At 39.1% G+C, this 22,758-nt stretch overlaps 1 protein-coding gene across 5 annotated transcripts in view; it reads right to left on the reverse strand.

Annotated features, from left to right (window-relative positions):
- The window catches only part of atp2b1a (ATPase plasma membrane Ca2+ transporting 1a), a 34,972-nt gene extending 12,495 nt beyond the window's left edge, over window positions 1–22,477 (reverse strand). For all 5 annotated transcript variants that reach the window (XR_013799172.1, XM_079624460.1, XM_079624459.1 and 2 more), the window contains exons 1-9: window positions 22,049–22,477; window positions 13,574–14,001; window positions 4,918–5,115; window positions 4,565–4,822; window positions 4,262–4,387; window positions 3,307–3,474; window positions 2,631–2,669; window positions 733–888; window positions 85–299 (exon numbers count right to left, since the gene is read on the reverse strand). Coding sequence is in view for 4 of the 5 variants with exons in the window: in XM_079624460.1 (XP_079480586.1) it covers window positions 85–299; window positions 733–888; window positions 2,631–2,669; window positions 3,307–3,474; window positions 4,262–4,387; window positions 4,565–4,822; window positions 4,918–5,115; window positions 13,574–13,766 (1,353 nt within the window). In the remaining variant the exon portion in view is untranslated. The remainder of the gene's footprint in view (window positions 1–84; window positions 300–732; window positions 889–2,630; window positions 2,670–3,306; window positions 3,475–4,261; window positions 4,388–4,564; window positions 4,823–4,917; window positions 5,116–13,573; window positions 14,002–22,048) is intronic.
- Window positions 22,478–22,758: the final 281 nt, after the last annotated feature.

Here is a 22,758-nt window from a genome sequence, read left to right on the forward strand (position 1 = left end):
CGGACATTTTAGAGGTGTGACGTTAGCCATTTGTTCCAAGTCATGAAAACCATGAACATTTCGACAAAAGATGCAGGGTCATACTTTGACAGAGTAAGCCAGCGAGATGGTCACAGCCAGCGGAAGACCCTCTGGGACAGCAACCACCAGCACAGTCACACCGATGATAAAGAACTTAACAAAGAACTGGATGTAGACGGGCGTGCAATCTTTTTCCCAAGGAAGTCCCTGGACCCAGAAAGTGTCCACCACGAACAACACCACCAAGATGATTACTGTGATGGCTGACATCACCAGACCTGCACAGAGACACATACATTAACACCTCTAAAGCCCAATGCGCACACCGAAAAAAACATTACCACTGAGAGATTGACTGTAAGGCTTTGAGACCTCACACCTGACAAATGCAGTTTTCTGTTCTGTGTTGACATATTTCCTACTGAGGTTTGTTGAGACATGGATTCTTAAATAACCAACAGGCTTTAGTTATGTCAAGGCCATGAAATTATTGCTAGTCAGTTGAAAAAAGGTATTAGGGGGTGGGATTTTTTCATAGTAGATCGCATTTGATTGGACAAAAATATGTGTAATGCTGGACGAGTCATCAATATATTTGGCTAGATTTCCCAGAAGAGAAAGACTGTAGATTTAAAATCCTAAAGTGTCGTTTTCTCAACTTTTAGGAGGACACTAGCAGATATAGATTGCCCTCTAAGTGAACATGCTTACCTGCTTTTCCGATTTGGACCGCTAATTTGGTCAGCTTTCCTTGCAAGACCGATTTCTCTTTCTTTGACATGTTGGATTTTCTCTTCTCCTCACCCTCGGCCGCTTCATCGCTGTTTAGAGGCTGCATCTCCATCGCGGCACCATCCTGGGCTTTAGCTACGAAGAGAAAGAAAGAAAACCGTGAATATGCAGTGGGCACAGGAATTCACCGCTCAGACCACAGGAAGCCTTTTCTAATCTAATTAAATAGTGGTTCCCCCACATGACAAATATAATTGAGAAGATTCATTATAACAGTGATTATAAATGGATGATCTTTTTTTTTTTTACAGTCCAACAAAAAAAAAACAGAGCTCGAGATCGTCCTCGCATTTAAGAGCCGCATGCAAACCCATGTGACCAAATCACCTAGGAGACATAAACCCTCATCGCCACACTCGGATGTCCAGCCCCATCACTTATCACTATCGGCTATAAAAGAAGACATGCACACACTTAGCCTGATCTCAAGGCCATCGCTCTGCGTGCTAAAAGTACAGCCTGCCAGTGAGGTGACTTCACACAAACAAAGAACTCAGCATGCGTGCAATCATACAGACAAGCACACAGCAAGATATCTACGTCTAACGCCGCTGAAGCATGACGTAGTCGGCTTGTGTGCAGGATTTAACGGGTGTGTGATGTGAGGTAATGCGACTGCATCTGAATCAGCGGGGGGGTGGGGGGGTAAGGGGCGATGTGGAACTGCTATTCTACCGTGCTGTGCTGCTGCGCCCTACTAACAGAGCTGTAACGCTAGTCTGCTGGATTAAAACTAATTTCTGGCAGGGCAATCTGTAGCCGGGGCTTCAATAAACACAAGCATGCTCTACTTTTAGAGTAGAGTTTGATTCTGAACACAGGGTGGCCTGAATGTGGACACTGCCCTGCATGGGAAGGTGATTTTTGATAATAAAAGGTTTCAAACGAGACAGGTGGGCATTTCTGGACTAAGAGCTGTACACTGTCAATTCAAAGGGCGGTAAAATGTCTCTTAATATTAACAAGGCTGCATACATTTAAATAGCTGTTTTTTGTTTTAAAATGTGATTTATTCCTGTGATCAATCAGCCATTGCTCTTCGGTCTTCAGTGTCACATGGTCCTTCAGAAATCATTCTGATATGCTGATTTGGTGATCAAGAAACATTTCTTATGAATGTTGAAATCAGCTAAGCTGATTAATATTTTTATGGAAACAGTGATACAATTTTTTAGCCTGATTGACACCAGACCATTCTCAGTTGTAACTGAGAGTGGGTCTGGGGAAAGTTCATTCACAGCCCTTTTCCAAAGGGGCGTCACGACCGGACATCGCTCAAATGCCTCTGGGCGCAATTGGATAGACCTAAAACCAATCAGAGCGATCGTCATAGTGTAAAGCCCACCTCAACGTTTGTGATTGGTGCCTCGATTTGGAAAGATTGGAAATGGGCTTGAATGGGCTCTTGGCCAGACTGACTTGCAGAGCAAATCTAAATTTGCAGGAAGTTCGACAGGGTTTTCCCAGGCTAAACATTTTTTGTAGGATTCTTTGAATAGAAAGTAGAAAATATTTGTACTGTCACTTTCGATCGAATTAATGTGTTCTTACTGAATAAAAGTAGTTATTTATTTCAAAATCTTACAGACCCAAACATTTGAACTGTCGAGCTCCAAAACACTCTTAAAACCAACCTAACCTCTCAACACTACAAACACACTTCAATGCACCTCACTAATGTGGATAAGCTTTAATGAAGATCCAATAGCACTAATGGGTTAAGACGATGGTTTTAATGCAGGCAGCAGTTTGTAAGAGGGTGTCCTGCTAAGCCAATATGGTGTTCATTATGTCATTAAGTCAATAGGGTAACTCACCTTTCTTTCTGTTCTCCACAGAGCCATCCTGCTTTTTATCTGTATTGACAGAGAAAAAGAAGCCACATAACAAACACTCACTAATTTATTCATTATTCACTATTATGTAAGCGACTGTTCTGCAGCGCACATTTGAACACATTTCCAATTATGCAAATCTTCTCTTTTGATTTAACAGAATGAGAAAAGGCTCTCGAATATTTAAGAACAGATGTGTGCCACGACCTCATGAGGCTTGCAAATCCACTGCAGTGGCTAGACCCCAAACGCACAAAATTATAAAGAGGTGCGCAGTCACTGAACAGCAACTTGGGGCGCAACCTCTGAAAGTACTGAAATATTCATGTATCTGCAGGCACTCATTTGGAGCCCCAACACGGGCTGCCAGAAATGCATTAAATGGCAGTTAGTTAATGGAGTGCAAGAGAACTCGTTACATTTTTCCAGGAGTCACTGCTTCAGACATTTTATACCAGACGGAAAAAATACTGATAAATAAAAAAAAACTCTTTTCCGAGATAGACAAAAGCACACCTTCATGAATACAGGAACACATGCCTATTCAATTCATTTCTCTGCAGCCACGGTAGCTACAGAATGAAAAGGCCACCACGGGTTGGTCTATTTTAGTTTCTGACGCAGACTAAAAAGGCACCAAATAATACAGACGACTTACTTTTCTTCTCTTTCTTTTTCTCTTTTTCTTTTTTCTTCTTCTCCTTCTCCTCCTCATCATCCTCCTCATCTTCTCCCGCCCCCAATAACGTGAAGATGATTCCAGTTTGGGAATTGACTCCGACAGCAGTGACGACCATTTTTCCAGAACCCTCCATGACATGAGTACCTGCACAGAGGAAGATGAGGTGAATAAAAGTCCATATGGCGTTCATTTCTGTGTTCTGGTAATGGTATGTGGAAGACTAAAAAAGTGACAAACCATCAACATGTCACACAGCTCAGCTTTATGACAGAAAACTAGTTATATAGAGTATCCAATTTAGTAGAGTATTTAGTATTCAAAATGTGGGTGTACGTCCTGAACATTTTGGGCTCATTCTCATTTGGAACCAAACTGTGTTTGAGAAGGCAACAGTTTTTAGCACTCTACAGGCAGGTCATCTGATTTTTTATTCTTATGCTCTATGCGCACTATTCATTTACTTATTGGGCTTTTAAAAAAAATGGAAATGACTGGCCATTTTTCTGCCTCCCATCTCAGACTTCCTCTACTATTATTGAGACTTGAGGAGGGGACTATGAAAAAAAAAAAATGTCAGGGAGAGGTTTATGCTAGGCTAGATTCAGCATGCTAACGCAAGCTCCGCTGGAGGAGTGCCCACTCAGGCTCGCAAATCCCCCTTCATCTCCTCTGGGAAGGCACACAGCAATGTCATTCTATCAGAGGATCAACTTGCTTTCATAAAATGGGATTAGCTGAAGATGTGCAATAGCCTTGCTGAGAGGGAGCAGGTCCTACGTAGCCAACATCTGAACATTTATTTGGTTTGACTGAACTTTTGGGTAGAGGCGAGACAGGACTCAACAGGAAATGCACAAAAGTTTTGTTTAAAAACTTTTAACAACTCTAATGATCGGTTGCTGTCGCTGTGGATTGCATCTTTATGTCCCACCTGACAGCAGCATAGGATCTTTCTCCATCGATTTCTTCACATGGTCAGACTCTCCGGTTAAAGAGCTCTCATCTATTTTGAGGTCGTTGCCCTGGATGAGAACGCCATCAGCAGGCAGGAGGTCACCTGACAAAGAAGGTATCCCGTCACAATAATGCTCATTTCTGTCAGCAGTTTTTGAACTTATTTCAAGGTGACCATACAGGAAAAGGTAATAATCACTAATGTGAAATGTTAGACTGGCACTTTTGACATCCCTCTAGAAAGGAAATGAGAAATCTCTGCAAAGTAATGTCAGCTTACCATATTTAATTTGTGCAACGTCCCCGACGACAATCTCGGCCACAGGGATAGGAATGACTTGCCCTCCCCGAACCACCGTAAACTTTTGCTCTTGTTCTATGCGGCTCTGTAAGCCACGAAACTGTTTCTCCTTGCTCCAGTCATTAAAAGCTGTTACGAGCACCACGCAAACAACAGACAGGAGGATCGCTGCTCCTTCTATCCATCCAGCCTCAGATTCTCCTTCATCCTCTGCTCCACCTGCTGCATTCCCGCAATCTGCACACACACACACACAATAAAACTCAGCTCAGAACAGCCTGAAATGGAGATAAGCTATAAATAAAGCAGAAAGAAAGAAATGGGTTACTTACTTTTACTTTCTGAATCCGGAGGTTTATAAAAAGAAAGGCCTAAAGAAACTATTGCTGCCACTTCCAAAATAATCAATGTTACATCTTGTAATGCTTCCCATACTAACTGAAGAAAGGTTTTTGGCTTTTTCGGAGGTATAAAGTTCTGTCCAAATGCTTCTTTTCTTTTGTCAATATCTAAGGGCTGCCCACTTAATCCTGGAAGAAAAAGAGTGAGAAAGAAACACAAAATTAATAACTCAAGTAAACGCAGAACACAGCCCTTCTTATATAGCAGCATACGATACTTAATGAGTTTCTATGAGAGGCAGGATTAGTGAGGAAGAAAAGACCTGTGGGTCAGCGACAGTAGCTTAGAGATAAAGTCTTTCAGAATAAGACCAAAAGATCACAGAGAACAAATATAAATATATATAAATATTACTTTTACTTGAAATAGATGAAATAAAAATTTATAGCAGTTTATATTATATCAGTATATCAAACAGTTCCTAAACAGTTACTATTTATTACAGTTTTCAGTGTCGCATGATCCTATAGAAATCATTCTAATATGCTGATGTGGACACTTTTCTCAAGAAACATTCCTTATTATCAATGTTCAAAAGAGTTGCTGCTTAATATTTTTTTGGAAACAAATTTGTTACAATTTTTTTCAGGATTAATTGATGAATAGAAGCTAGTTTAAAAGAACAGCATTTATTTGAAATAGAAATCTTTTGCAACATTCTAATAAAAAAATTTAATTAGATACTTTCTGAATAAAAATATTAATTTACTTCAAATCTTGCTGACCCAAATATTTTGAAATGGCAGTAGAACATCTATATTTTATATAATATCTTTTGACGGTCTACAATCTTGAACATTGTTTCTACAGATGTCCGACAGAACAGGCAACGGTTTTAGCCATGTTTTCCATGCCCAGGCTAAAAACATTTGCAAAAAGGCTTACACTCTTTTGTATTTCATCGATTATGAGCTATTAGCACAGCTAATCCATTAATACTGTCCGTACAGCAGTAGAGCAAGTGGGATTTTGACACAAGATCCTGAGAATTTCCTGGGTGTGAAAACTTAGTTAATCCAGGACCAATGCCAAAAACTGACAGGCCAAAAACAAATGTTGGGTTCATTGTACACGGTCATTCTCAGGAATCATTCAAATGTACTGGTGTAACAGCAGTCCTCTGGTTTGCCTATTTGAATAACTCTCTACATTCAAAGCAGGTATTCAAAGAAGTCATAGTGTGTGCGTTCAGTTCACTCACACTCACCACGTTAAGAAACAAAGAAAGGATGTCTACATGTGAATGAGCCATGCGGACGAATGGATTGTGCGTTTATGCATCTAGTGTCTGGGCGTCAGAATGAATGTGTATGGTTTGCCTGCCAGACCAGAGAGAAGCCTGGTCAGCAGAGCCTATTGTCATGACAACATCCTCCACATTACTCAGCAAAGCCATAGAGCCGCTTGGCTCTTGCTGTCACCCATTGAGCTGAAGGTTTCAATGCATATTAACACTCAGTGTCTCAAAAGCACATTTCTGCTACTGGATAACACTCAACTTTTGACCGTACACAACCAAACAGCTTTTTTGGTCTGGACAACTTCAATGTCTGCGACATATGCATTCATTTGACCGATGATTTTATTCAAAGCAACTTACACAGCATTTGAGGTATACATGGGAAGTCCTGGAGCTCAAACAGTAGAGGTCATTGGCTTGATTCCCAGAGAAGGCATAAATGTTCAAATGTATACCTTGAATGCAATGCAAGCCGATATTAATTAAATACATAAATATAATTAATTTCTCATTGCTAGCGCCAAAAAATTTTTTAAATAAAGATTATTGGACTGTTTTACAAGAAAATACTATTTAAGTCTTTCTATTTCATGTTTAATTCAATGTGTTACTTGCCATTTCTTTGTAATTAAAATAATTTCAAACTAAATCCTACACCAATTTATTTTTTATTCACTACAAAAAAAACATACAGCTAGATTCTACACTGCTGCTTAAAAATCTAGTGGTTTCTATTGTAGTGGAAACTATTCCACAGAACAATCTGAACAATGTCATGCAACCAGTGATGGGCAGTAACGCGTTAGAAGTAACGCGTTACTGTAATCCCATTACTTTTTTCAAGTAACGAGTAAAGTAAGGGATTACAATTGCAAAAAAAGTAATTAGATTACTGTTACTTCCCCGTAAGGAGGCTGCGTTACTGCGTTACTGTGATTTTGTTTCGTTAGACTGTCTCGTGAGTCGTGGCTTAATTTGAGCCGGAACACGCCCGACGTTACGGAACCTTTTTTATAGGATCCGGCACCTCCTATGTCACTATGGAAAATTAATCGCCTAAATAAAATAAAAAAATACTATTTGTGTAGCCTATAGTGTTCAATGTTCCCAGACAGCAACATAGTGTCAGCCCAGATCCTGGCCACATCTGGTACATGTGGATTCCATGCGTACCAGATGTGGGCCGGATCTGAGCGAAACCATGTTGCTGTCTGGGTTGTTATCGATAGAGTTGCGCGAATGGGGTATTATTTCATCCGCAACCGCATCACAAAACTCATCATCCGTAAATGCTGATGCGAGCCGCAAGAAAGCCCTAGTCTGTTCTAGAAAGGATGCAGCAAAGATATTTAATGCTAATGTATGAGACATCGGCCTACGCTGAGTTTCATTCATTTATGAGGTGCGCGCTCTAGTTAACAATGAAAGTGAAAGCGGCGCGCCGGCTCCTCCATGTCACGGTTATTGTCTGCTATATTTGCCTTGTATTTGTTAAATACATGCAAATGGTTGATGAAACATTTATTAAAATAAGATACAAAAAGAATTGAATTTATACAAAACGAAATTCACTTTAAAGAAAGGCTTTTAACAATGCAATGCAAGTGAACGCGGCGCGCTACCGCCTCAATGCACGGTTATTATTGTCTGCTATATTTGCTTTTTATTTATTAAATACATGCAATTGGTTGATGCAATATTTATTAAAATTAAGATACAATTTATACAAAACGAAATTCACTTTAAAGAAAGGCTTTCTACGTCTGAGAGACTTTCATTTTAATTATTTTATTGCTGTATTTTATTTGAATCTATTCGAATAGAGGATTTTACAAAAAAATATTTGCATTTTATATGCTGGAATATGCAGAAATATAAGTTAACAGAAGAAGGACTTTGTGTATTTCGTTAAAATATGGTGGACTGCAGAAATTGGTTAAATGTTCAACATTTTTCTTTAAGTCTGAGACTGTTGCATTTAATTACATTATTGGTTGATGCAATGTGCATAAAGTTAAAATATTGAAACTAATTAAACAAGTTTTAAAAAAGAGAATGTTTAATTTGATTCAATTTTAGATGATGGAATATGCAGAAAGAATAGAATTAGGCTGAAAGGTCTGCTTTTATAGCGTATTCAGGTCGTGCATCATGTTTTTGAAGTAAAGTAACTAGTAAAGTAACTAGTAAAGTAACTAGTAAAGTAACTAGTAAAGTAACTAATTACTTTTGAAAATAAGTAATCAGTAAAGTAACTGGATTACTTTCTTGGAGAAGTAATCAGTAATCAGTAACTAATTACTATTTCCAAGTAACTTGACCAACACTGCATGCAACAAGATGACTTATCACTTCAGCATTGACATGTACATACTGGTACATAGATTCTGAAATAAGGAAGCGAAACCAAAAATGAAGCAAACTAAAAAATGTTTGTTTGTACTGGTAGCCAATACTTCTTGATGAAAGCACAGCAGCTAACTGCTGAAAACTTCGGCTTGCTTCAACGGCAGTGCATTAAATCCAGGTTTGTGTAGTGTGGAAATTGAGGCTGAGGATTACATTCTCTCTCTCCCTGCTTGCAGAGTGTGGGCTAAGGAGCAGATGAGTCAGGTCTTACGCCTCTGTCAAAAATGCATTTATGCTGCAGTACACATCTCAATTCCACTCTCACTCAAGATCAAGCAGACAGCTAGTTTAAAGCATCACTGAAGCGAAGATTAAACAAGAAAGAGGCAAAAAAAAAAATAAGACCATCAAAACATGGCCATTTAGACAGCTAATTATTCATTTGCATGCTACTGAGTGCAGAATTAGCGCTATGATTGCTGGAAGTGCTAATACGTTTTAGGTGTTGTATGCCTAAAACTAGCGTGTGCTGCGAAGACTCCAAGGTTTTTGCAATTTCCCCAAAGGAGACCAAATCATTTGACGTCAGTTTCTCTTTTCACATGAGACCTTGAAAGCCACAAAAACAGGGGCCTCTGTAGACTAGAAAATGTTTTTACTCATCTCTAATGTGAAAATCCTTCTATTTAGGCACTTACTATAGAGGTTTAAGAATGAGCTTTTAGCGAGAAAAACTAAAATCTAACCAGCATGGAGCTCAGTAGATTGTTTTTTTGTGAGGTATTCAAAACCATTGCTTATAATTTGCTTTGTTGATGTCTGAATGGCTTGATGATTAGCATAGTTATTCATCATTTAATGTTTTCTATTGTCTTGTCTAGCTTGTTAAATGTTTTTTTTCCCGAAAAGCTCATTCTTAAACATCTATATTAAGTGCTTAAGACAGAAGGATATTTCTGACAGGTGCAGCTACTGTGTCTCTTGTCTCTTTTCTGTGAATCTAGACAATTCCGTCTCCAACTTCCGCAATTGTTTGAGCCAATTTTGCTGTGTCGGTCTGGTCAGGATGCTCAAACAAACAGAGCAATGTTTTGAAGTATACACCTTTCGTGGAAAATCAACCTACGAGTGTGTTGCTTGTAAGGTGAGAAAGAAGAAAGTGCTAGAAAACCAACACTTCACCTTTAACACACTTTAGAGAGTGCCAGAGCCCAGGTCACACATACTAGTATCGAGTACTGGATGAAGCTTGCGGCTGGTTGTAAACCTTACAAACATCACCTCCCACTTGATTTAAGCAGGGAAGTCTTTTCGGAGATATCCTTCAGAAATATGTGTGTTAAGTCTTTTAAAAAGAATTGTGAATACTAGGGATGCACGATATATCGGCCACCATATCGATATCGGCCGATACATCGTTCCTTTTTAATGTTATCGGCTTATTATTCAGATTTGGCCGATATATTAAAGCTGATAATTAATGGATTATTTCCTTCAGCTGAGATGCTTCAGATGCTCACTATGGTGGTTTTGAATTGCTTGAAATATGATTGGAATCACTTCAAAAAAAGAAAATGCAGTTAAGTGCAACATGTGCAGCACAAGTCAGTCATATAGGCTACATAAATTTATAATGAGAATATTATAATTGTGCGCTTGGGGCATGGATTAGTTTTTGTAATCAGGGTCTCAAAAATTATATAAAAATATGGATTTAGATTTGTCGGCAAAATATCGGTTATCGGCTTTCAAATTTAAAGAATTATCGGTATCGGCCAACATGTTCAGATCGGTGCATCCCTAGGGAATACCGAATTTAACACTCATTTTTAACTCTTACTTCCCCAGAAAGATTGTCCTGAGGGCCCATGAAACGGGGTCATGTATACTGGTAGCCCTTTCAAATAAAAATCCGTTTAGACAAATCCCCGGCCCTCACCTTTAAATTGCAGTAGAAGTCCCTCGCGTCTACAAATTTGAATTGTGTGATACATTAGATTTAAGGAACCTTTCAATAGTAGTCAAATGGGCTAGCATAAATACATATTCACATAAATATGATGAAAAGAACATCACAATTTAAAGTGATGCCAAAAGAGCTTTAAAAAGTAACTAGTTAAATAAAAAAAGTAGAAAGATTAGTGGTGGCTTTGCTACGAAATTGAGAAATGGCCTACTTACTAATTAGAAATCCCTTTTCAATTGTCAAAGCTCTTGTAATCTTGAATGACTGCTTAATTTCCTATGGCAAAACTGAGTGATCTGATTAAGCTGTAAAACGTGTCATAACAGCAGGGCTGCCTGCCAGCGTGCTATTGTGAAGCGGAGGGAACCGGGCAGAGCTAAACCGGCGGATCACTGTGGGGCTCCAATCTCAGTTAGCCTTGTGCCGTGTAGAGAGACTGGGTAAGCGACAGGGCCCTCTAGAAGTCTGGGCACTGAATAGAATACCGAGGGGGAAATTCTTCTATGACTAATACATAATTCACACGGTATACAAAGCTCGGGCACAGCATGGGCCAAATTTCAGACAGTCTATTCAAGAAACAAAATACGCATTTTTAGGAGTCATATCGATGTTATCAGTGTGACCCCATTATTTGAGCCATGAAGTCGAAATATACATTTCCACTGACGCTATAGTTTCCACTGACACCATGACAAAGGTATAGCTCTGGACTGCGGACAGCACAGTAAGCCTTTGTTTCAATCACTCAGTATTTCATCGCCTGCTAATAAAAGTCAGACCTTGTGAGGGTAGATGCAGCAGGTGACACTACATACAAGCGTCCAAGCATGCCATGCATATCAGAAGGTAGAATTATTAAGACTGAAAGATGAGAGTTTGCTGTAGGGATGCATGATATTAGCCACCATATCGGAATCGGACGATATATACAAATGTTTTATGTTATCGTTATCGGCCCGATAAAATTTTTTGTCTGATATATTAAAGCCGATAATTAATGGATTATTTCCTTCAGCGCAAGTCTGTCAAATAAGCTACATAAAATTATAAGGAGAACATTATTATTGTGTGCTTGGGGCATGGATTTTAATAGTGAGACTTTTGTTTTTGTAATCAGGCTCTCAAAAATTATATAAAAACTTGGATTTAGATTTATCTGCCAATCTATCAGTTGTCAGCTTTCAAATAAAAAGGAATTATCGGCCAAAATTTTCATATCGGTGCATCCCTAGTTTGCTGCTCTGCCAAACATATTATTCATAATACCAAGTGTCAGATACGTGGAATGCATATTAGGTATTAAGACCTAGCAGCAACATTAATACTAATGCAAGCATAACCATTATTATTGTTGCTCATACTGAAATATTTTGTTGACTGGATTGGACTATAAAATAGGCCAAATATGGACCTGAGCCATGGGGAACTTGGGATAGTCAACAACCAGAACATCTGAGCAAGCACCAATAATACCCTATTTTTTAAATGTAACCCATAATACCCTATTTTTTGAATTCTTCAAATGGAGGAGCACAACTAATTAAGGGTCAAGGCACTAATATTGTCCCTTTGTAGCTCTCCATCAGGAACATGTGCTATATTTTGACTTTAAATAACAAAAACGCATCACTGCTGATCAAGCCTGCATGCTAAATAGATAAGTGAAGTATTCAAGGAAACACTGCCCAAAAGCCCCCAATTGACATTGGTATTGATCTGCGACCCCAGCGTGTTCACGCACGAGAAAACTGTGTCTCAAAGAGCCTGCCGAAAACTGCTATGGACATGGTGCCGTTTTAATCTGGGATCAAACTGAAAATCCCTTCCCCCAAGAGTTCAATCAAGGTCAGGTCAGCGATTAAACCTAATGTCTACAGAGAGGTAATAAACCAATGGAGCTACAGCTGTGGTCTGCACACTGACTCTGCACTTTTCTATATGTTACCCTAAAGACTATATACCTGCTCACACATCTCTTCCAATGAAAGTCAGTAAAAGAAAATGTGCAACTGTAAGCGGAGACAGCGAGACAAATAGGGCTGCAACAGCCACAAAATAAATTCTAATTCAAATCGATAATAAAAATAATCAGTAATGAATTTCATTGTCGATTAAGTCGGATGTCTGTGATGTGGCACAGAAACTTCTGTCAACGATGTTACTTTGCACTTTTTGCTGGGAGGAACAAGTTTGCGACCAAAGTTGCCCAAAGTATGGGAGAATTATGTATTAAAAGCTTCAAAGAAAGTCATGAGCATATGGCTGCATGTGGGGTGTCAGATGCTTCGACAGATTGCTTCTGCTTTTTATTACTTACATGCTGTTCAATTGCGAAAATAATCTTATTGGTAAATGTTTCAACCTCAAAAGTTAATTGAGTGCATCCTAACAGTAGGTGTTTCGCTGTTAAAATTAAAATACTCCTAAGAGCGCGTTTGTGATTTAGCATTCCTATAAAAAAAGAGATTACAATAGTTGTAGAGACAAATTACCCTAGAGATAAAGAAATGGACAAATAAAGTATGAGCAAAAGATAGATAGACAGAGCAGGAAGGGTCTAAAACTAGTCATTACAAAAGCTGTTAAATTTCTGTTGCAGCCACATTCTCACAAGCTATATCGAATGGGATGGTAAATGCATTTGTGTTTGACATTAAGGTCTTTTATTTGAAATGTCAAACACACCGACATACAGGATATTCTCTGTCTAGTCTAACTGTTTAGTAGGGAAGAAAGATCTTCATCTCAATCAGACATTGTGTAGATATTAGCATACTGCCCAGGCTCATGTAGCGAGCAGCAATGGGACAACAGCAGCAAACCTCCCAATAGACTGCAGATGCACGAAAATGCAGCAAGATGCCATTCAAGTGTATCGGACCTGCTCACAACTGCTAACATCTGTATGTTTAGAGTGAGATGCAACAGTGCCGTTTAAAACCATCCAAAGAGTGGGTGTTCCTTCCACTATACCTCCCGGACCTGTTTATTTGGAAAGCAAAGAAAGTGCAAAATAATGATTATGTACCATCTACAGGCGATGTTTTCAGTCTGCTGCAAAGTCCATTAACGTCCGCAAAAGATTCCTGGATTTTGTATAATCCTTCAGCCCCTCGGAGTTCCATGAGAGAGCGCAGATCATTAAGCGAGACCCCAAACTCTCCATCGTGATTGGGCTCTGCCACAGAGTTCTTCACCCCGCTGTATGAGTTGTTAGCCATGTCTCCCGGCTACACCGCGACTCAGCAAGGGTGGAAAAATGGCGTCCCAAAAGGAGAGCTATATCCTCAGGAGACCAATGCCAGTAGTTCCCATAAACAGCTGACGTCCTTCAGAGGAGGAGGAGGAGGATGCCCGACTGCAGGTGGCAGGACTGGGATAATTCACAAGCCATTCTCCTCAGCCTGTGGCGTTGCTTTCATTGTGAATGAAACCTTAAACAATCAGCCCAAGGACCTGCAAAAAAAAAGAAAAGAAGGTTTGAGTATAAATGTGTAAACATTCACTAAATGTGCAAATCCCCAACTAGATAATAGATTTGTCTGTTGGTTTTTTTAAAAGTCACACAAAAAACCCCCCATAAGATTAGAAAACTCCCCATTGGGCCTGAACTTAGTAAGAACGAAGTCATTGGCTGAGTTTCAAGGTGACATGCTACCCACTTTTACAGGCACAACTATGTGGGTAGCGTGGGAACTGACCTGCCATCTTAACTACGCGAGACAAAAAAAGCCTTTTCTCCCCCCCCCCCCCCCCCCCCCCCCCCAAATATTATCCATGGCTTTTTCGAGCAACATGAAAATGCTTTGAATTTGGAAACTCATGGAATAGAGCACAATACGTCTAATACGTGTTTATGTACAGATTTCACTGCCAGAATGACTTCTATATAGTCAGTCAATGCTGACTAAATGCTGTGTTTGAGAGCAATGGCCAAGGTCATGGGTTCAATTCCCAGGGAATGCACAAACTGATTAAATGTATACATTGAATGCAATAAAAGCATCTGCCAAATGCACAAAATGTAAATGCAAGAACTGCACTTGAAGTGACAGTGTAAATAAGCCCAATGAGACTGCTTGGACAAATATCTTCATGTACACAAACAAAAGAGAACAGTCCATATCTATAATAACATGCCCTCAAACCAAACAATCAGACTTTACAGTTGAAAGGTGCCGTTCCGCTGCCGTTGGGAAACCCACTGGACTTTCAATGAACAGTTTCTTTGGGACTATTTTAGTAGATAATAGGGCTAAGTAAAACGCAGACAATCAAGACATTGTCTGTCCGAGCACCATACAGCCCGTCTCTCCCTTGTCATGTGGCCATTCATACCCTACCAGCCTCTCCTATCCTTGCCTTTATCAAGAAGATTTCATTAAATTACATTATTAGAATTATAATAAAGGAGATTATCTGAACGACCAGATTGAGGATGAGAAGATGGTGTTGTTGAGAGTCCTTTTGTTCTGTACGCAGAGGTAAAAAGTGTAGTAGCCCTCCAGGACTGATTTACTTGCAGTAGTACATGCAGAGCGTGGAACAGCATGCATCTCTGTAACAGGCTACCAGCTGGGCTATCAACTTCTCTCACAGCCAATGTCATGAACACTGCAGACACAAATTAAGAGAACAATCTGTGGCTAAAACTACTTGACCTTTTTATGAAGCTGCGACAAAAAGTGTTCCTTCCAGCACAACTAAAAATAAACACAGTAAAACAAAAAGCATTAGCAAATAAAGTCTGAAGTACGCCAGTCAACAAGCTCAGTTTTATCTGTTATTAAAACTGGAAGTGAAAAGGGAAACACCCAAGAGCTTTGCACTGCAACAGCTAACTGTGTTCCTCCCTTAAAGTAGCAACTGGTCCTAGAATGTGTCTGTAAAACGGAAACTGAAAGAAACCTTCCTGAAATGACTGTCATCTCAAGCATTCGTGGTGCACAGTTCATTCTGACAATTCAGAAAGAAAAGGCACTGTAAATAACAATGCGTGCAGGTTTCAAGCAGATAACCTCTGTCCTAAACAGCCAACCTCTTTTTTTTCTTCCAGTTATCATCTATGAGTGACTGCGCGGCCACGATGAGGGAAGTGCCAAACCTTTGCTTAGCCGTGACAGTTTCAGGTTGCAGAGCAGGTCACATGTCACAACAGTGGAAAATCATTGTGATTGGATCTTCAAACCAACAACTAGCACAGTATGGTTGAGCAACAGTAATGTTAACCCTTGCCATACAAAGCTGGAGGACAGTTTTGGACCTGCACCTGTGGACTGCCTTAAGACTAATCATTTAAGCATCATATCATATACTTATATGATGGTCCTCACAAAGAAACAGGCATTTATGCCTGGCGTTGTGTAATTTCATGCATTTAGCTACCATTCTATCCACCCTAAAAACTACACTTATCTATGCACCTGTGAATAAATAGGCAGGTTTGCATGAGATCTAAGAGCTCCCTAATGACAAAATGTAAAGTTGCAAACCTAAGAAAACTTAAGGAAAACCCTCTCGTTCTTGGTTGGCAATTGGAGACCCTACACTGTTGCAAGCCAACTTCACGCTAGTCAAGGACAACGATTCCAGGGATCCCTCTGCAGTAGAGCTGTCGGTAATGGGGTATTTTTAGCAGCCTCAGACAGCCCATCCCCCTTGCTGGCTGTTGCTGAAATGGGTCAGGCCATTTCTATGTGGAGGGTACAATGGCAGAGACACCCCCCCGCCTTACTCATGCTACATGGTTCAGAGCACTTAAGGCCACTTCACACCACCGACTGGGCACTTCTACTATACCCTTAGACACTGATCCTGCCAACTCACAGTAGCCTGCCACCCACTCAACCACACAAAGCACAACTCCTCAAGAAGAACCTGAATGACACCTCCAAAAAAAAAAAAAAAAAAAAAAAGGTATCCATGCTGAAAAATAAATTGCTTCATATTTCTAGGGCGCAATGATTTCTGTGATGCAGAAAACATGGAATCCAGTCATTAAAATGGAATGTACTGTACAGTGCGAAATGTCACGGAAATTGCCACAATTTGGATGAATAAATCAAAAGTAGGACTATAGATTGCCATTTTAAAAAGTCTCAACATTTTTATTAAATTATAAAGCTCAAAATAAAACAATCCATATGGCACTATTGTTGTTTTTTAATATAAATTATGTAATTAATCAAGTTTAATGAATTTTGATTATTAAAAATTAAAAACAATTCAAACTGAAAACAGAATTTGGTAAAGAAATAAAACGGATTTCAAAAGGGCCCTAATTATTATTTCTGCTTTGTTAGATGAGCACAGTGGGAAAAATATTAAAAATGCAAACAGCTACATACTTAAAAGCTCAGTGCTTTCATGTTCTCACCAGGGCCTAAGACAGCATATCAAAAGAAGTGATTTTAAAGAACAGAAACCTTTAAGTTGATTGTTATGGGTGCCATTCGCAGCACACAAGCCGTCCATTTGCTCCGACCCCTGCCTCCATGTCTGACACTGCACAGTAAATCAGAGATGACTCCAACCATTAGAAGTGATGCGCATGATGAGGCTTCAGAATTTATTTTTGCAGCTTAACTCATTGAATGTCACTTGGTGAATGGATGCGGGCATGACCGATATGACTAAAGGTTCTGTTTCTGTCCAAACACAATCTGTTTATATTTAGATGCACACTTTTTAAAGACAGCACCTGTAAGCACCAGTCAAAGAGTTATGCTTCCACATTCCTTTGTGGGGGGAAATGGGATTTCACTAACTGTTTTTACTGAGCATCAAGTTGAGTTTATCAAAACAAATAATACATTTGGTTGCAAATCAAAAGCCTGAACAGCAATTCTTCATCTGCTTGAAGGTGGTAGTTTACCCCAGTCATTTAAGGTAGAAGAAAATATACAACATTGTTATTTACAGACCTCATTGACATTGTGGACAGAGCACATATTTGCCCCTAAGATGGCCATTTTATCTCTGTCATCAACATCTGATTAAGGCATAAAGCATGACGCTATACAGTAATTAAATAGCAACATTATTCAAATGTACTTAATAGCACAGCGCTCTATTTTTAGCTGTTTATAATAGCTTATGAGGGGTTGAATGTCACCTCAGATTAATGTGACACCAAGGCAGTGGCTGGACTCTTACATAAACAATACTAGAGAGAGGGGCTAAGTTACCCTTTTTCCATTCTAGTCATTATGGGACACATTCACATTTACTTAATTAATAGAATATTACGTTACAGCTTTTACTACAAGCGTTGTACAAAGCCATGCCAATTTAGTTTGATCTCGTTAGAGGTACAACCAATATCTATAATCAAATAATTTGGGTTTACAGTGTTGAAATTAAACAAAACGATATACTACAGAGTAGTAGAGCAACAGACCACAAAACTCATGGTTTGGATCATATTACAGTTTGAGCCACGGATAGGATAATATTTTGGATCAGCAACAATAAATTAATTAATTTGGGTGGAGGCAAATGTAAATTTGCTTTCCATTTAAAGAACACTTCGATACCACAGCAAAGACTACTAGCCTAACTAATAAAGTTCAGACATTATTAAAGACAAGTGAACTGTAAATAGTAAAATACAAATACACAACACTAAACCCTAAAAGAAAATAAAGTAATCAGTAACCTCGACTTGAGTTATGACATTTCCAAGTTTAAGGAAGTAGAACTATTCGATTTTGAGTTTGTAGTACTTGTGTGATAATTTCCCTTAACTTGAAATATTGAGTACATACATGTAAACCCTAATAAGTTAGAAGAGCTACAAAGTTAAACATTTTAAGTTAGTAAAAAATTTAAAGCATGTTCATTGTATATAATTTTAATTTTGATGAGGCTGACTCATTCAATTTCATTGCATCATATTATAAACATTATTATTAAACATTAAACAACCAAAAGCACACCAGTGCTAATATCATTAACAAAGAGACTACAACTACAGGCATGTACACCAGGTTAAACATACAGCATATGTAGTCTTGAAGTTTCACAGCCCACCCTAGACCGAATCACAGGCTCTATCTTCAGCACAATGGTAACCGCAACGACAGAAAGCCCTATAAATCCCAACACAACAGAACATTGAACACTAAAATTTCTCTCCACGTATTAATCTTGTGCCAAAACAAACAAAATAACACTCAATTCATTATTTTTCTCCTCATACAATCTGATGCAAAGCATGCTGGTAAAATTATCTGCCCAGTTTCAGATACATTTAACTTTCTCTTAATCAAAAGAAACAAGTTTAATAAACACAAAATAATGAAACTTTATTAAGGTTACTTAAAATGTGTCAGTTTCATTAACTGAAAAGAAAAATAAAGTTCTTAATACTTATTCATCAAGATTAATTTGTTTAAACTTATTTGTTTAAGCTTGCCCTACTCAAACCAATTAATTATTCTGAGCATTAGGGTGTAATTACAAGCATAAATAAGAACAATATAGCAAAGTTACAAATAACGTAAGGTCCGACTGAAGCAGGTAAACAAATAATTAGGCTAATAGTAAAATAGCACTATCGTGTTCACTGTATAAATTAAATATAGATTCATCTTTGTTTTGTTGTTTGATTTGCATTAGTGACACAGATCGCTGCAGAGCTAATGCACCGATCCAATATACTGATACACATCCGATTTCTGGCCTGGTCAGTATACGGATCATGGATCAACTACGCTCTGTTACACAGCCCTACTACAGAGCAATGCATCGTTCCAACATCCTTTAGGAAAACTCCTTTCTTAACTAAGTCGGAATTTAATGGAAGTTTCAATAGTCATTTCTTCCCTATTGTGACATATCCGGCTTCTTGAATAAGAAAAAAAAGAATGTAGGGCGGGACTTGACTTTTCCTTTGGGAATTGATTGGATCGTTGTCATTTGCCATGATCTCATGTGAGTGACAGGTCTCACGCCAACAACACGTCATCAGAGAAGAGATGTCGTTGCAAGATGGGGGGGGGGGGGGGGGGTTGATTAAAGATTACAAGGGCACATGAAGTTCATAAAAAATATTGATGTGAACAGACAAATATTTTAATAATAAAATGTAATGTTCCGTAAAAAATATTAATTGGTAATTTTGATTTCATGGTGACTAAGTTGCAACCTGCTAGAATGCTCTGAACGTGTGCAGTATAATATATAACATTATAATATGACAATAATAATAGATGCATGATAATAAGATTAATCATAATCATAATCAAGCAAGCTGCTTCTCACAGAGCTTAAGTAACAATTCTACTATAAAGCTTTAGGAAAAATACTTCATTTAATATAAATATGTAAAGAAAAAAATAGATATTAAATCAATAGATATACAACTGGGCCATGCTCATGCACATTACAGTCCAAAGGCCTCTGAAGCTCACTTGACAGTCAAAGGTTAGTTTATGTTAAGGGTAAATCATTAAAAAATGAAACCATTACTTAAGTCAAATCATATATTTCCATCCTGCAATAAATCAGAAAACACTTTTTAACAAAGACAGTTTGATGCTAAGCTGTTGCAATATGGACAACTTTGCTCTGACGAATACTGAATGGCAACAAAATCCTCAGTATTTGATTCAAATTTGTCTCTATTATGCACCGGTAACTGTTGTTATTACAATGACTTAATATGCTCACCACAAACACATTTAAATCTCAATTTCCTAAGTAGTGATCTACACATATCAAAGGTCAGCGTACACACTACACATAAATCATTTGTGTAGAAGACCAAAAAAAGTGCAAAAATACACCCTTACGATTTGAGTTAGAGAAAGCTGAATATACACTGTAGACTCAAGGTCAAATTCAGCATTGCTGTCAAACAGCGAGGCATTATCATGGGCAGCAAAAGCTTAAGCAAAAGAAGCAACAAGGCAGCGAATGATGAACGTCATGAAGCAACAGACCTGACACGCTATTTAAACGCACACCGGGGTCTATCTAGAAATTCTAGGTGCCATATTCAATCTCAACACATTAGGCAGACAGTAGACGCAATAAGTCAGCCGATTAGATTGGGTACATTGTGTTTTGCACATCTGCTCCTTCAAATACGATCCTAGCAAATTTGACGTGTCGCACAGCGCTTGTTCCAGTCTCCATGCCCAGTCACACATGACAGGAGGAATTAAGGCTGTATACTACAACTGTTGACACGATTGCACCAAGCTTAAAGGGACAGTTCCCCCAAAAATAAAGAAAAAAAATAATTTACTCACTCTAATGATGTTTGTTACACACCTTACTTTCTTAATTAAATAACCGATGACCCATGCATTTTTCCACACAATGAAAGTGAATGGTGGCTGCGGCTGTCATTCTGACTAACATCTCTTAACACGAAAGTCACACGGTTTTGGAACAACATAGTGGTGAGTAAATGATGACCCATTTGCCATTTTTGAGTCAAATCGCATTTTAACGTTGGTTAAACGCAAATTGTTGTAAAACACAGTGAAATGCGATAACTGACAAGCAGGTAACGTTAATGGTTGGAAAGGCAAGTTGACAGCTGAGGCGTCCTCGCATTTGGCTTGCTAGCGCTCTCAACCCAAGTCATACTGTCAAAAAGGGTGCACTGTTTTAATCACCAGACCAACATTATCTTTCCCCGAAACTGAAGGGGTCTCCAACTTCCAGTCACAATTCAAACGGTCATTTTTGGGTAAAACCCTAAAAATACCCCCAGCTGGCTAAAGTCACAAGCCACCGACGGACAGAGACGGTCGCTTATCAAGTTGGCTCGTTTGACACACCATTTCAGTGGAGCGAACTGGAGAAATCGTCGCATAAAATCATAGAGACTGTACTTTCTAGTGAGTTAGCATTCTTATAGCAGGGACCGAATGACAGTCAAGGGCTCTGTAACGGTAAAAACGCGAGTCTTTTATTTGAGGGCTTTTAAACGACTGTACTGCGGTTAAAATAGCATGGTCACCCGGTCTTGGATAACGAGTAAAAAAAAAACACAACACAAAATGTACAATCTCCAATCTATACATTTTAAATCACGTTAAAACTCCGAATTATACATTTGAGTATTTCGAAAATACACTCTTTATCGCATGATCGAATCTGTAGAAACGCGGCGCGCGCAGTCGAACACATTTCAGAAGCTTCACGTCAAAAGCAACTTTCCAGCGTGCACTACACATCAGTCCAACATCTCAACATGGTGTGATATATTAAAACCTCATTGATTTTCCACACACCCCCTCCCCTGCAGTGACAATAGGCAGGCGTGGGTTAAAAATGCACAGCAGCCTGGTTGCCTTCTTGCCCCTTTCTCTGCCTGCTACCTACTAGCAGGAGTTGCCTAGCCAATTTGGCTAGCTGATAATAACGCAGGCTAAGGGAAAGCAGGGTGGATGTAGACAATCGGCAAAGAGGAAGCAAAAAAATTGGTGCATTTCAAATGCAGTAAAACAACAAGCATGCATGCGAGAAATGGTGAAATTACACTCACAAAGCTCTCCGAACGGTGCCTCAGAGATCCCCCTCACTCTCTCGGTCTCCCTCAGACTCACTCTGCCGTCTATCTAGCTCTTCCAATCTGCAGAGAAATCCCTCCCACAGCCTCGCGTAGCCTGAGACATGTGATGCACGTCAGGAGGACGGGCACTGACATTCAGGATGATCCTCATTGGCTGAGACGATATGTCAATCACATTGGGCGCACCCTCTGCTCAGCGTCCGCGTGCATTAACACAATTTATAAAGATGTTCCTGAGACCGGTTGAATGTAAAATAACTTGTTCCGCGTTGTTGTTTATTTTAACCTAATAAACGGCACGCTTCAGCACGTGCTGGCGTGGTTTAGCCCCGCCCACTGTCACGGACGAGTCTTCCCCGGAGGCTAATTAAACCTGACGTCATTCTTTCCATGACGTCGCCCGTTCTCTCTCTCCACGATTCTGGTCTTGTTTGATTCGCAGTGCGCAGAAACTCATTACTCTCGCTGATCTGAACCGGATTGATGAATTCTGTAGCCTTGATCCTCGCTCACCTTCTTTACCAACAATATGCATTAAACATTTGTCAGTTGGTTTAACTTGGTTAACATATCAATATGGGTCATTTGAATGATCACGTTGAGTCTCTTCATTGAAATAGATAACCAACCAGACAGATTGTGCAAAAAAAATATTGTGCAATCCTGTGTTTTTTCTTTCTGAT

The sequence above is a fragment of the Phoxinus phoxinus genome (assembly GCF_949152265.1).
Source record: "Phoxinus phoxinus genome assembly, chromosome: 9".
Lineage (NCBI taxonomy): Eukaryota > Metazoa > Chordata > Actinopteri > Cypriniformes > Leuciscidae > Phoxinus > Phoxinus phoxinus.